The sequence below is a fragment of the Thunnus thynnus genome, chromosome 19, assembly GCF_963924715.1.
Source record: "Thunnus thynnus chromosome 19, fThuThy2.1, whole genome shotgun sequence".
Lineage (NCBI taxonomy): Eukaryota > Metazoa > Chordata > Actinopteri > Scombriformes > Scombridae > Thunnus > Thunnus thynnus.
Window position 1 is genome coordinate 19,631,392 of NC_089535.1, and position 13,321 is coordinate 19,644,712.

The 13,321-nt window shown below is 40.7% G+C and overlaps 1 protein-coding gene across 2 annotated transcripts in view; it reads left to right on the top strand.

The window, feature by feature from the left end:
- The first annotated feature begins 943 nt into the window (after nucleotides 1–943).
- Nucleotides 944–13,321, top strand: part of LOC137170284 (ankyrin-1-like) — an 83,826-nt gene continuing 71,448 nt past the window's right edge. For both annotated transcript variants that reach the window (XM_067573523.1, XM_067573524.1), the window contains exons 1-2: nucleotides 944–1,506; nucleotides 8,129–8,929. In XM_067573523.1, coding sequence (XP_067429624.1) covers nucleotides 8,804–8,929 — 126 coding nt within the window. In that variant the 5' untranslated portion in view covers nucleotides 944–1,506; nucleotides 8,129–8,803. The remainder of the gene's footprint in view (nucleotides 1,507–8,128; nucleotides 8,930–13,321) is intronic.

Genomic DNA, 13,321 nt, shown 5'->3' on the forward strand with positions numbered 1-13,321 from the left:
CTCAAATATCCCTACCCTTTATGCCACCAGCAAGACATTGTGACACTGTTGTTACATTGGCCTAAAAATATTTGCTTAATTTTAGTGGGCCCAGGTTTGTGCCTCTCATATTAGCCATAAAGAAACAGCTCAAAAAACATTATCTAGGTAGCTTAGGTATATGTTTCCTCAGAGGAGGCTTGTCCATAGAGGCAGAATAGTTTACTCCTTTACTATTTTTGAAAGGCAAGAGGGAGATCAAAATATTAAAAAAGAGTATTTGGTTGTAATAAACCATTACCAAATCTCAGTATCATTCATAAAATATTTTTTCTTTTCTTTGGAAAAAATCCATCATTAAAATGCTTCAACAGCGACACCTTCAGGGCAGGCAAAGGGGAAAAGGGCAGTGTGTGTGAAGTGGTAAGAGGTGAGCAAAGGAGGATGGGCTCCTACTGTGCTCCTTAGTGTGGGATGTCTTATATAAATTTAATGCACTTCATTTTTTTCATGCTAATCTATGATTGGCTAAAACAAATAAAATGACGCTCCTGGGGAGGATGTCCTCCCTAACCAATCAACAACCACAATACAATATTGACATCGCATTGGTCCAATGACAGTTTCCAAATTTAATCTTCAATTCTCTACCACTGTATGCGTTACAGCAATAAATAGATTCATACCATAGACTGTAAAAATAATGGACATAGCCATTTATCAAATTTAAATTAAATGGGACCATAATTTACAAAATGAACATCATGCTATATTGAAGAAGACTTTAAACTAGCGATTGAGATCATAAACTCATTAGGAAAGTGTTTAGTGAGGTAATAAAAAAAGTGAGAAGTGGGGTCATTTTCCAATAGATACGCAAACTGAATTCTTTTTGGAGCCAGTGGAGTCGCCCCCTGATGGTCATTACAGGGAATGCAGGTTTAAGGCACTTCCGCATTGGCTTCACTTTTCAGACCCGGAACTACCTGCTTGATGCATACAGTAGCATATTAGAAAAGGAATTATAACGTGCAAATTGCGAACTAAAGTACTTTTAAACACATCACTAAAAATCACATTTTATTTAGGCCTTTTCAACAGAGTCCAAGTTTCCTGTTGTCAGATTTACGTTTCACTTTTTTTTTAAATTATCGAGCAGTAACTAGCTATTTGCGTTAGCCAACGCAACAGTTAGCTTGTTGTAGCAGCCCTGAAGGACTGTTAAGGACTGTTAAGCTAACGGCGAGAATAGATTTCAGCTGTCCGGGCTGGACACACGGCGGGACAACGTTGGCGTGCTGCTCTGAAGTGAACTCCTCTCATCAATAACTGGAAGTTAACAACATAATTTAAACGAAACAACTGGGAGAATTAGCTTGTTTGTCATTGTTGCTAATGATGTCAGACTGGTTAACCAGCAGCAACAAAGTTCTGATAAGAAACAAAATGACCAACAGCAACCAAATGCATTGGGACGTTGTGACATGAATACTTCATCTCCATAACAGAAAGAAGACGTCAGATAACGTGAGTCAGATACAGCTTCTCTCTCTCTGTCCCTTTGGTCGCTAATTTCATCTCTGATGGTTAAATGTACGCTGTGGCTGTTTGAATTTATCTCCTTAACAGGAATGCAGCAAAGAGATCATTTAGTGTGCTATAGGTAGTTTGCTTGGACACACTGAAGCTGTTGAAGAGTTGCAGTGAGCTGTCTAGACTCACACGGAAAGAGTCTGATTCATTTGGAATTTATCCAGATTTTAAGTGAGTGGATGTTCAGTCACCTGTTGATGTTGTGTGATTTGTGAATGAGTGTACAGGAGGTCTGGCTGCTTGCTTGTGAGAATTTCTTCATTCTTGTTTGTTTTAAGCTGAGTTGCACATGAGTAAGAAGCTTAAAGTAACAAGAATTAATACATTTTTAAATACTAAAAGCAACTAGAATAACAACCTACACTTTTAGATCTGTGAATGTTTTAATTTTTCAGTCTTTCTAGTATTCAGCACTGATCTGAACCTGTATCAGATTATAAACTTTGTGGTATTTTATTTCTGAATACTAAGAAAATACATAAGAAACATGTGTAAATCATGTAATATGTTTACACGTTGTTTAACTTTTTTGGTAAAATAACAATAACATTCTGAACCACTTCAGGGCTAAAATGAGTGCTTCTTTGTTTAGAAACAATATGTGCTAACTGTCTTTAAAGGAGCAGCCTTTTCACCACTCAGGGGCTTTTGTTTCTGAAAGCAAATTGTTTTATTGGCATATAAAATCCCCCCCCCCCTCCAATTTCATTGGGTGGTGAACAAGATATAGTAGGATGCATGTTGTTGTAAGATTCCATTTTACATTCTGTATGAATATGGGTTGCTATAATTCAACAGGTTATGCTATAAATTATGTTGGTGTATGGTGTTTTAAAATCTTGTTCCATGTGCCCCTTTCTAACTTTGAGCACCTGCCCCTCTAAAGGTCTCTGCACAGCCCTGCATTTGGACACAAGAACATAACTCGAACATAGGAAAGTAGAGATTAGGCTTGGGCGGTATCTATTTTTTCTTACCTTCATACCTTTTTGACATTTGAGCAGGTTATACCTACAGTAGGTTATATGACAGTATTTGTATGTACAAAAAATCTGCACCACCCGACCCACAAAAATATGCGTTGATCAACCACCCAAACCCGACCTGACCCGCAAACTGCCAACTGTGCAGGAAATACATTATAAATATGAGCGCTAAGGTGGAATTACGAGGCAAAAATTCATTGATAAAACAATTAACCCTGTCTCTTACCATTCATCTGGTACCACAGTGGAGAAACGGCTGAATAAACGTCAGGAACAAACTTACTGAAGGCCAGCGGATGATTATCAGAACCATAATACCGGGATACCACCCAATCCTAGTAGAGATAAGTTGCCAATTAGTGTAAAGTAACATGATGCCATTGGTTGGTTTCCTCCTGCCCTCCCCATTTTTCTGAGTCACCAGCCGCCACTGGTTTCCATGTCATGTTATTCACTAAGTGATTCCAGTATAAGATCACACATAGTAGTGTGATGATGTCTTTTTGAAAAAGGGATTGTGGATTTATTGTTATTACAGGGATGCAAAGAAAGACAAGTTTTGCCCACAGTACAGTGTATTGGAGTAAGAGACGGTAAAAACTGATGATTAATCCTTGATTGTTGCCTAAATAGTATATACCAGAAGGTATTGCACCAAAAACCTTTGCATAATCCCCAGGTGTTACAGGGATGTTTTATTGAACACTGGCTAGTATTGTTACAGTAGAGGTGAGGTCTGCATAAGAGTACTTCCACATCCACAATGACAAAACCCAAGCAGCCGATTTCCTGTCACTTCTGTCTTCATTTGACCTCAAACAGGTTTCCACCCCTCCCACACACATAGCAGGCAATACACTTGATCTGATTTGTACTTGAAACTGCTCCACAACAAATCTGACTGTCACCCCCCTACACCTGTCTGACCACTTCTTCATCCAATTCACAATCACCTTACCAGGACATCCTCACGCTCCTCCACAAATTATCTCTTTTCGCCACAACATCCGGTCCCTCACACTGTCTCAACTTTCCAATGAGGTGTTGGCTACCCTACCTCCTCATAATGAATATTCTTCACTCTCAGTCAATAAGGACACAGACACACTCTGCTCCTCACTAGCTACATCTCTTAACAATCTCTGTCCTCTAACTTCCAAACCTGCTCGCATCACCCACCCTAGTCTCTGGCTCACTGAAGTCATCAAAGAGCAAATAGCTGAACTCAGAGCAGCGGAGAGAAAATGGCGCAAATCCAGAGAGTGCACTGACCTCAGTGACTATCAGGGTCTCCTTGCATCATTCTCCTCCAGTCTAAAAACTGCTAAGACCACTTACTACCAGAACAAGATCTGCAGCACCACAGATGCACGGAAAATGTTCTCCGTTTTTAATTCACTCCTCAATCCGCCTCCTCCTCTGCCCTCCACTCTGCTCACTGCAGACATGTTTGCCTCATTTTTCACTGACAAGGTCTCTGCCATCAGTAACCAGTTCACTGAGCCTGACCAACCCAGTCTACAGCTGCCCACTAACAGGGCCACACTGTCCTCATTCTCCCCTATGACCAAGGAGGAAGTCTCCAAACTTCTAAACTCTTGTCCCACTACCTGTCCACTGGACCCAATACCATCCAACCTGCTTCAGAATATTTCCCCCGCACTTAACTCAGCAGTCACACACATCATCAACTCCTCACTTACAACTGGTGTTTTCCCCACTGCCTTTAAGCAAGCTCGAGTCACCCCTCTGCTCAAAAAACCTACACTTAACCCAGCCAGTTGAAAACTACAGACCGGTTTCACTCCTGCCCTCCCTGTCAAAAGTACTTGAGTGCACAGTCTTTACTCAAGTCTCTGAATTACTCTCTGCCAACAACCTGTATGACCCAAATCAGTCCGGCTTTAAACAGGGTCACTCTACCGAGACTGCACTACTGTTTGTTATTGAATCACTGCGCTCAGCTAGAGCTGCTGGTCAGTCCTCAGCCCTTTTGCTACTGGACCTGTCAGCTGCCTTTGATACAGTTAACCACCAACTCCTCCTCTTTACACTCACTGAGCTTGGTATCTCAGGATCCGCCCTCCAGTGGTTCATGTTCTACCTGTCAGGGAGATATTTTAGAGTATCTTGGAATGGAGAAATGTCCAAACTGCACAGCTTATCTACAGGGGTTCCCCAGTGCTTGGTCCTTTTCTCATTATACAACACCTCACTTGGTGCTATCATCCACTCCCATGGTTTCTCATCCCACTGCTATACTGATGATACCCAGCTCTTCCTGTCATTCCCACCAGAAGACCACTCAGTCTCTGCTAGGATCTCTTCATGCCCTGCTGATATATCGGCATGGATGAAAGAACGCCACCTTCAGCTTAACTTCTCTAAAACTGAGCTCCTTGTCATACCAGCCAGTCCTTCCATACAAAACATCAGCATCCAGCTCGAATCAACCCAACTCATGCCCACAAAGTCTGCCCGAAATTTGGGTGTCATGATTGATGACCATCTAACCATTAAGGTTCACGTGGCCTCAGTCGCTCGATCACGTCGATTCACCCTGTACAACATCAGGAAGATCAGACCCTACCTGTCTGAGCATGCAGCACAACTTCTGGTACAGGCTCTTGTAATATCACGCACCGACTACTGCAACTCCTTACTGGCAGGCCTCCCTGCATGTACACTTAAACCTCTGCAGATGATCCAGAACGCGGCAGCGCGTCTGGTCTTCAATCAGCCCAAAACAGCACATATCACCCCGCTGTTGATATCCCTCCACTGGTTCCCAGTTGCTGCCCGCATCAAATTCAAAACCCTGACACTTGCTACAAAATAGCAACTAAAACGGCTCCTGAACACCTGAACTCTCTCATTCAGGTCCACATTCCCTCCCGCCCACTACGCTCTGCCAATGAAAGGCGCCTGGTACCACCACCACAACAGGGCCCTAAGTCACTAGCTAGACTCTTCTCCTCTGTAATTCCCCGGTGGTGGAATGAGTTACCAAACTCTGTTCGATCTGCAGAGTCCCTCTCAATCTTTAAGAAAAGACTAAAGACCAAGCTCTTTCGCGAACACCTCTGTACTTGATGAACTGTAGGGAGAGGAAAAACAAAAAACAAAACAAAACAAAAAAAAAAAGCTTCTATGCACTCTAATCATTGCCTTGTTGCACTGCCTGTTGGCATCTACGCCCTATCGGGCCCAAACTTAAGCTTTATGTCACTTAGTCGTGTTGTTGTCTCCTGACTAGATCCTTGTTTGTGTTGTATCAGTCTCATATGTACGTCGCTTTGGATAAAAGCGTCTGCTAAATGAAATGTAATGTAATGTAATGTAAAAGTACTTGGTAATGTCAGTGGCACTAGTTTCTTCTCATCTATTTAATGTTTTTGAGCTGCATTATTTTATGGCTAACATGTCGCCCCAGTTTTTGCCTCTCCTGTATGAGAGGTACACTATAATGTGATTGCCCAGATGGTGGCTAAATGGCATAGCTATAAAATGATGCAGTTCAAGTTCCTGTAGCAGTTGGTATAGCATGTTGAGAATGGCAGAAAGACTCTTGCAAAACAAGTAACTTGAAACTGATTTTGATGCTAATGTAGGTTTTAGTGAAGCATGAAGGCACGTTCATCACCAACAGAAGGCTGTAAACTTTAATAGCAGTGCTATACAAAATCATAAAGTCTATTGTAATAGGTGACATACAGGCAACCTTACAAACAGTAGCCAGAGGTGTGGGTTATAGACACTATCTTTCACAGTAACATGCTTATTAAGATTATTACACCATCATTGGCAGACATGAATAACCAGCATACCACATTCCCTGAATATTAGCTTTTACTGGAGTGGGATTAGTTCCCATATAAGGCAACAATTAAAACAACAGTGATGCATGACCTCCCTCCCTGAACATGTTGAATTAATGTGACAGCAGAAAGACATCTATACACAGGACTGATGTTCCCATTGTGGATTATTCATTTAAGTGTCTAAGTGACTGGTCACCTGAAAGATTTGTGCCTGCCAAAGACTATTTGACGCATTACTGAATAAATCACTATGGGGCCATTAAATCTTGTGCACAGAAACCTTTAATGATGTGCACATAGCATTGAATTTACACATGCATCTTCTTGAAGGTCATTTCTATGTGGAATTTGGAATAAGTAGTCTGGTCGTGTTGACATCTATTCCACAGGACCATTCAACTCTTCAGGCAAATTGAGAGTGTAGTGGAGGCTGTGGCATAATTTTGTTTGTGAACCTCCACCTTAATAGATCCATTAGCATCATGCACAAGGAAAATACAAAGCTGTCACTCAAATGAATGCCCAAGGAAACGTTTAACCCACACACAAACACAGAGGGATACAAACAGTGTAAGTTAGAGGTTACGTAATCTGCAAAGCAAACATATCCTCAGAAATAGTATCCGATTTTGAATATCCACATATGGCCACAGATATCGATTTTTACGTCATGCTTTTTTGCTTGACAGGATGGGATGAATCTGCCGTTAATCTGTTTGCAGAGGGCATCTGTCAATATGCATCCAAGTATGCATCCATAGTCTTGTCATGTGGTCTCTTTGTTGAAGGCTGTGCTGTACGTTACATTGCAACATCATTCTGCAGAAAGATGATGTTGCAGAGGAGGAGGGTGGGGGGCGTGTGGGGGATAACTGAGATAGAAAGAGAGAGAGAGAGAGAGAGAGTTTGATGTCATTGCTTCTTCTCTCTGATGTTGAGCAGTGGGTGACAGAGAGCACATATGATGTGTTGCTCTCTGTAGCCCATGAATAAAGATACAGTGTGTGTACAATGATACGTGACTGTTGAGACGGCAAACAAAGAGATGAAACCAACACTATTTTTAATACTGATTGCCTGATGGGTGTGATTCATTTTACATCCGGTAATATTGACAGTTTTTCTCACATTTAAAAATGAGAGCATCAGGTCAAGATGATATAGTTGCCATACGTAACATGCAGTGAAACCATCATAGATTTGGTTTCACAATGGTTTTCTGTATTAGACAACAAAGAGGAATTGTTATTATCATTACTGAAAGTAAAAGTCTGGTTTTACAGCACTTGGTCTGGGCATCAAAGCAGAGACAAATCACTGTCTTTCTGCCTGCATCATCTTTCAATCTGTTCATACTGTTGTTCACTCATCTGCTACTGAATTGCTGCATCAAACATCCATGCATTCCCTCCTGATGATGGAAAAAGGGAAAGTGGTGGAATGGAAGGGGAGGAAGAAGACATGCAGTTTTTATGAAGCATTCATGTTCTTCATGTTTTTCTCCCTGTCTGCTCCTGACACTAAAACATGAGGAAAGTAGGCTGGTGTAAATGTTAATGTATGGCACCATGTTTCCATGCCATCTTAACATCAGCCTTTGATGAAGCCAAGAAACGACCAGGCTATGCAAAGAATCATGCCACAGAAGAATGAGCACTCAGACACTGTATATTAGATGATGACGATCCATTTCTGTTTTACAAGCTTCCATCTCTCTCATTACTATTCTTTCTCTCCATCTGTCTCTAGGAGGGAGGTGCCATGGAAAAGCCATGATCAGAAGAGGGAAGAAGTGAGAATTTTTTTTTGAGGCATTCTGCAGCTTAAGCGTCCTCATCTTTTGTTCCTCACTTATGCAAGATGCAACGACATCTATTGTGAAAGAAACGCACAGAAGAAAACTGTGTAGAAAGAGGCAGAGCAGCAGGAAGAAGAGGACATTTGATAGATAAAAAGAGGGAGATCTGCAGCAGGATCCCCACCGTGCTGAACACAGGACTGCGTGACTGGTCTGTGCAAGCAGAGGGAGAGAAGGGAGGAAGGTAGGAGAGAAAGAAGGGGGGAGGGGAGGCGATTCAGCGCAGTGCAAGCTGACTGGATGAGTAGCAGCCGCGGCACAGGCAGCAGCAGCATCAGCACCACTAGCTGTAGCATCTTTCTCCGTGGCTGCTGGAGGCTGTCGTGTGGCTGCAGTAGCAATCTACATCATCCACACACACACACAAATATCTGGACACAGACGTCCCCATTGCTTGCCTTAAACACACACATGCCGTGGTGGCCACCAGAGAAGAGGTAGTAAGTGACGGGGCTTGGGGGACAGAGGGACACAGGAAGAGGAAACAGGGACGACTGGTGGTAGTGCAAACGAGAGGAGGGCTGGAGCGACGGTGATAGGAGTGCAGCAGCAGTAGCAGCGGCACCATGGCGCAAGCCGCCAAGCAGCTCCGCAAAACCAAGGACCTCGCTGAGGCCGCCGCCCAGGAGCAGAGGGAGAAGGAGGAGGAAAAGATAAAAAAGAGGAATCGATCCAGGGACCGCAGGCGCAAGGTATGGCTGGCTGTCTCAAGAGACAGGGGAGGTGACGGTATTTCTCACACCCATCTTAACCCCCCTCTACCTCTCTGTCACCATCTCTCGAGCAGTCTCTCTTTCTCTGCATCTATTGTGCAAGATTGGTGAAGATTCAGTTACACATGTATAATTACACAGTTGGTCTTGCGGCCTCAGCTGGTGCGTGCGTGTGTGCAGGCTAACCAGTCAAGCACATATGCTCTGGTACAGGTTGTGTTTGCTCGGTCAGATATTTAGCTATGGGGGTGAAGGAAAAGGAGGCTGATGATGATTGTTATGCTGGTGGATGTGTGATCATGACAGACTGTTGATTAAACAGCCCAACAGGCGATGTCATTTTTTTTTTTCTCTCTTGTGTCAAGCTTTTTTGGGGATCTCAGGCTTTTGTTGGCACAGCTCATTCATATTAATGCAAGTACAGTGTACAGCTCATACATTTAGCCTACGCATTTTTATGCTGTTAATCACATCAGCATTAAGATGCATTAACTGTATTCTTTTGGTGTTTCCCACAAAGCTGTGTTGGTCTTAGATCTGTTGTCTTCCCCCATATTACTGTTTTTTTCACTGGGGGAGATAGAAAATGGAGGGGAAGATGGAGGTACACTCTAATAATAGATGCAATTTTAACCCATCTGTGTACCCTTCTTGTGACATGTTTGCACTATGTTTATTGTTCAATTGAGAAATGTATGCTAATGATTATATATGCTATTTACTCCTAGTAATATTTGCTGTGTAGTAAGTTCATATTTAAACTAAACTAAGCACACAAAATATCTTGTAGGCATGAGAGCTCTCATTCACCCCTTGTCTCACTTCTTCCCTGCACTCTCCCGCTCTGGATGTGCCTTTAGGTGCACATTTTATTGGGGTTGTACTACCCTTGCACTCATACTTGCCAGCACTGATATGATTTATGAGAATACGTTCTATTATGAAAGATGGATTAAAAAAAACTGTTATGAATTTTATCCCTTAAATTTAGACCATTATGCTTTGTATAGAGACTCAGTGCTCAATGCAATGCCAGCTCTCAATTGTTCTCTGTTCCTCCTGCAATATTTCTGTGGGCACATATTGATGTGGAGTAGTAACAGAGGATAGCCAGGTCTTTTTATATTAACTCTGTTAGGTGTGTGTGTGTGTGTGTGTGTGTGTGTGTTAAACACAGAGAAAGAATGAGAATATGTCAGATAGAAAGAAGGAAACACAAAGGAAAAGAGCAAGTCCAAAAAATGGCATCTGCAGAGAGAGCTGGGATGCTCATGGAGCTTAATCTCTTTTCTCCTATAATTTATTTAATATTCCTTTAGCATAAAATCGATTTTCTTATCTCTTTTTTTTGCCCTACTCTATGGTTTTAGCAGTATATTCAGCTTGTTCTACACATTTACATACTGGAAAAATGTAGTAAAGTGAACTTTGCTGTATAATATTAGCAAGTTATAAGCTGTCCTTCATGCAGTCTACAATAGTATTTTTTCACTATTATTTTTATTATTAGTTTAATGTAAAATCACGATTTCAGTTGATTTTCAGTACATACATACATACATACACACACACACACACACACACACACATATATATATATATAGACACACACATATATATAGATATAGATATAGATTTAGATATATATACATATATAGATATAGATGGAACAAACTGACATAGCAGGAATTAATCTTGGTATTTTCTTACATTGAATGCATTCAAATCTTATACATTAAATTGTTTATTAGCTAGAAAAGTTAATTTGATAATTTGATTGTTTTAGGTAGCTACATGCCACTAATAAAACGGTATATAGTATAAATATCTAAACTTTAAATGATAAAATGATACAGTTGTGTGGAAATGTTTGTCATTTCCACTTATCAAAAAATGAAAAGTTGGCCATAGTCACTGCAATGCACTTGCCATCCACTGATCTTTATGCTGTTAACATTCACTACTTTACTGTTCAAAAATCAATCAAGCTGTTATGTTTAAGATGTTGTTAATAGTCATTTGATTCAATACCACTTTCCATCTCAATTGGCTCCTCTGTAAACACTTGTGATGCCTTGTACATAACTTTGGCTTCACTGCACTTAAAAAAAATATGCAAGCCAAAGTACAATTTATCAGCTCATCATAAAATAATTATTCAACAGTTGCTCTTAGTCTGGCTGTAAAGCAGAATATGTGGCCCAAAAGGTTGCTTTTATGTAGTTTTATTTTATTTTATTGAAAAAATATTCCTATGTATATTATTTTTAATGTAAAAATCTGCAAGAATTTTCATCTATTTATTCTCGTTAATTCTAAATTGGAAGGAGATGAAAAGCAATGTATAACATTAGTGTTACTATAGTCATTTGCAGGATTTCACAGTTTAAGGCATCTTTCATGTAGTCAGTCCCTCCGAGACTGTGATGCACTTTGCAAAGTTTTATGTGATTTTTGGGTTTTTTTGCTGTAAAATTGCGGGAATTGGCAAAAATTGCAAGTCGAGGAAAGAAATTGCAATTTCTTTTTTCTTTCCATTATGTTCCACCACAGTGTTACACAGAGTGCAAAATAGTTTGCCTCCATTTTCATTTAAAACATTTGGAAATTGTTTGCATGATCTTTTTCTGTTAGTAAATAAGAGGGGTTCGCTTTCTTCCACATGTAATTCCACCTGAATGTGCAATGCAATGACGTGTCACGTTGGTTGTTGTGATTAGACTGACGCAGAGAAGTGCGACAATTAGTAGCTTAATTCTGATGATAAGACCACATTTCACATAAGCCCCGTTACTTCCTGTTGTGCCATTTTTTTCCACTCAACGGGCATTGGGTTTGTTTTGATGATGAAAGGAGAGGTTGATGATCCTTGCTAACTGTAAATAAGGAGTTGTTGTTGATAAAGCAAGTTTTGTTTGGAAAGGCTAGCTTTGTGCTGTGATGCCTTAAGCAGAACTCCTGTGAATCCGATCCAGTTACACACAATATCAATACAAAATAGAGAATATTGATGGACTCATCAAAATTAATTCTAATTGCGAGGTATGAACATTAAATTTACGATGATATATTGACGTCAAAATTTTTCTAGTAGAACCTTTAATGCGGAGAAATTGCAGGAATTTTTCAAAATTGTAAGCTGCCGCAAATATTGCGGAGATTGGTTGAATTTGCGTTAATTATTGCGATCGCAAGATTGCGAAATCCTGGAGCAACTGAGTAATAAGGAAGAATTTGTAGCAAATAACTCCCATTTCTGGTTCACTACTTCTGTCAAAGTGGCCTTTCTCCCTCTTTTTCACCTCACTCATCAACCTTGGCACTTTGTCTCTCTGTTCACTGTGTGTCTTTCTCTGAATTGTGGCTTTGCTCTCAGAAGAAGTGAGGAAGCAAGTCAAAGAGACAGAGAGGGAAAGAGGAGGCACAGGCAGGTCTTAATGTTCTGGAGATGTTAATTAGTTCCATTCGATGTAAATCAAACTCGGCAGCATGGCATCTCTCTTCCCTACGCCTACCCTTGCACAAAGGTCATCCACTACAGTGCCCACAGAGATCCTATCATAACTCTGGATAGACTGGACAGCAATGTAGTTAGGAAATCTGCTAAGAAAGTGCAGTGGCATTCTGCTAGCTCTGTTGGAGAAGGTGCCTGCCATACCACTGCAAAATCTCAGGTTTGGAATAGATACAACCTTTGTCGTCCACCCTGTCTCTCCTCATTTATCCTATCTTTCTTCACTCATATCTGAAAATTGAGAAAAACCTATCTTTGATAGAAGAACAAGAGCAGAAATGTCACAGAGGTGAATCAAAATATTAAATGTAGATGTACTTTCATGTTCTAAATGTTAGTTTTATGCATAGGGGTGAGTGGTGCTGTGTAAGGGAGGCACTGTGATCAGACCTGACTTAAAATAAACTTGTTTGCAAATGCATTGTGAATCAACATTAATATTTTTCTTCCTTGTGTAAAAAAATAGCTACATTAGTTGCTCAACACAGAAATAAAGTCATCAGGTGCTTTGAAATGTAGCTAAATATTATCAGATTCATGTTGGCAGCAGTGGCGACTCAGAAAAGCACTGATTGCCCAACACCTTGTACTATGTCACATGTGGAATTAACTGCAATTCAAGGCTTAGCAGCATTATAAGTTTATTGTGTCTCTGGCTATAGCCCTATACTAAGGATCACTGTCTGACCATACTGTGGCCAGTATGTCTAGCATCATTGATCACTGCTATCTGTTTACTAGTCACTAGTCACAACAGCGCTATGTCTGTTATTGATTTGTGCTACTATGAATACAAAATCTATTAAATTATACAGTTTCCAAAGACTCATGCAGATATGATCTTTTGAATAGCAGCA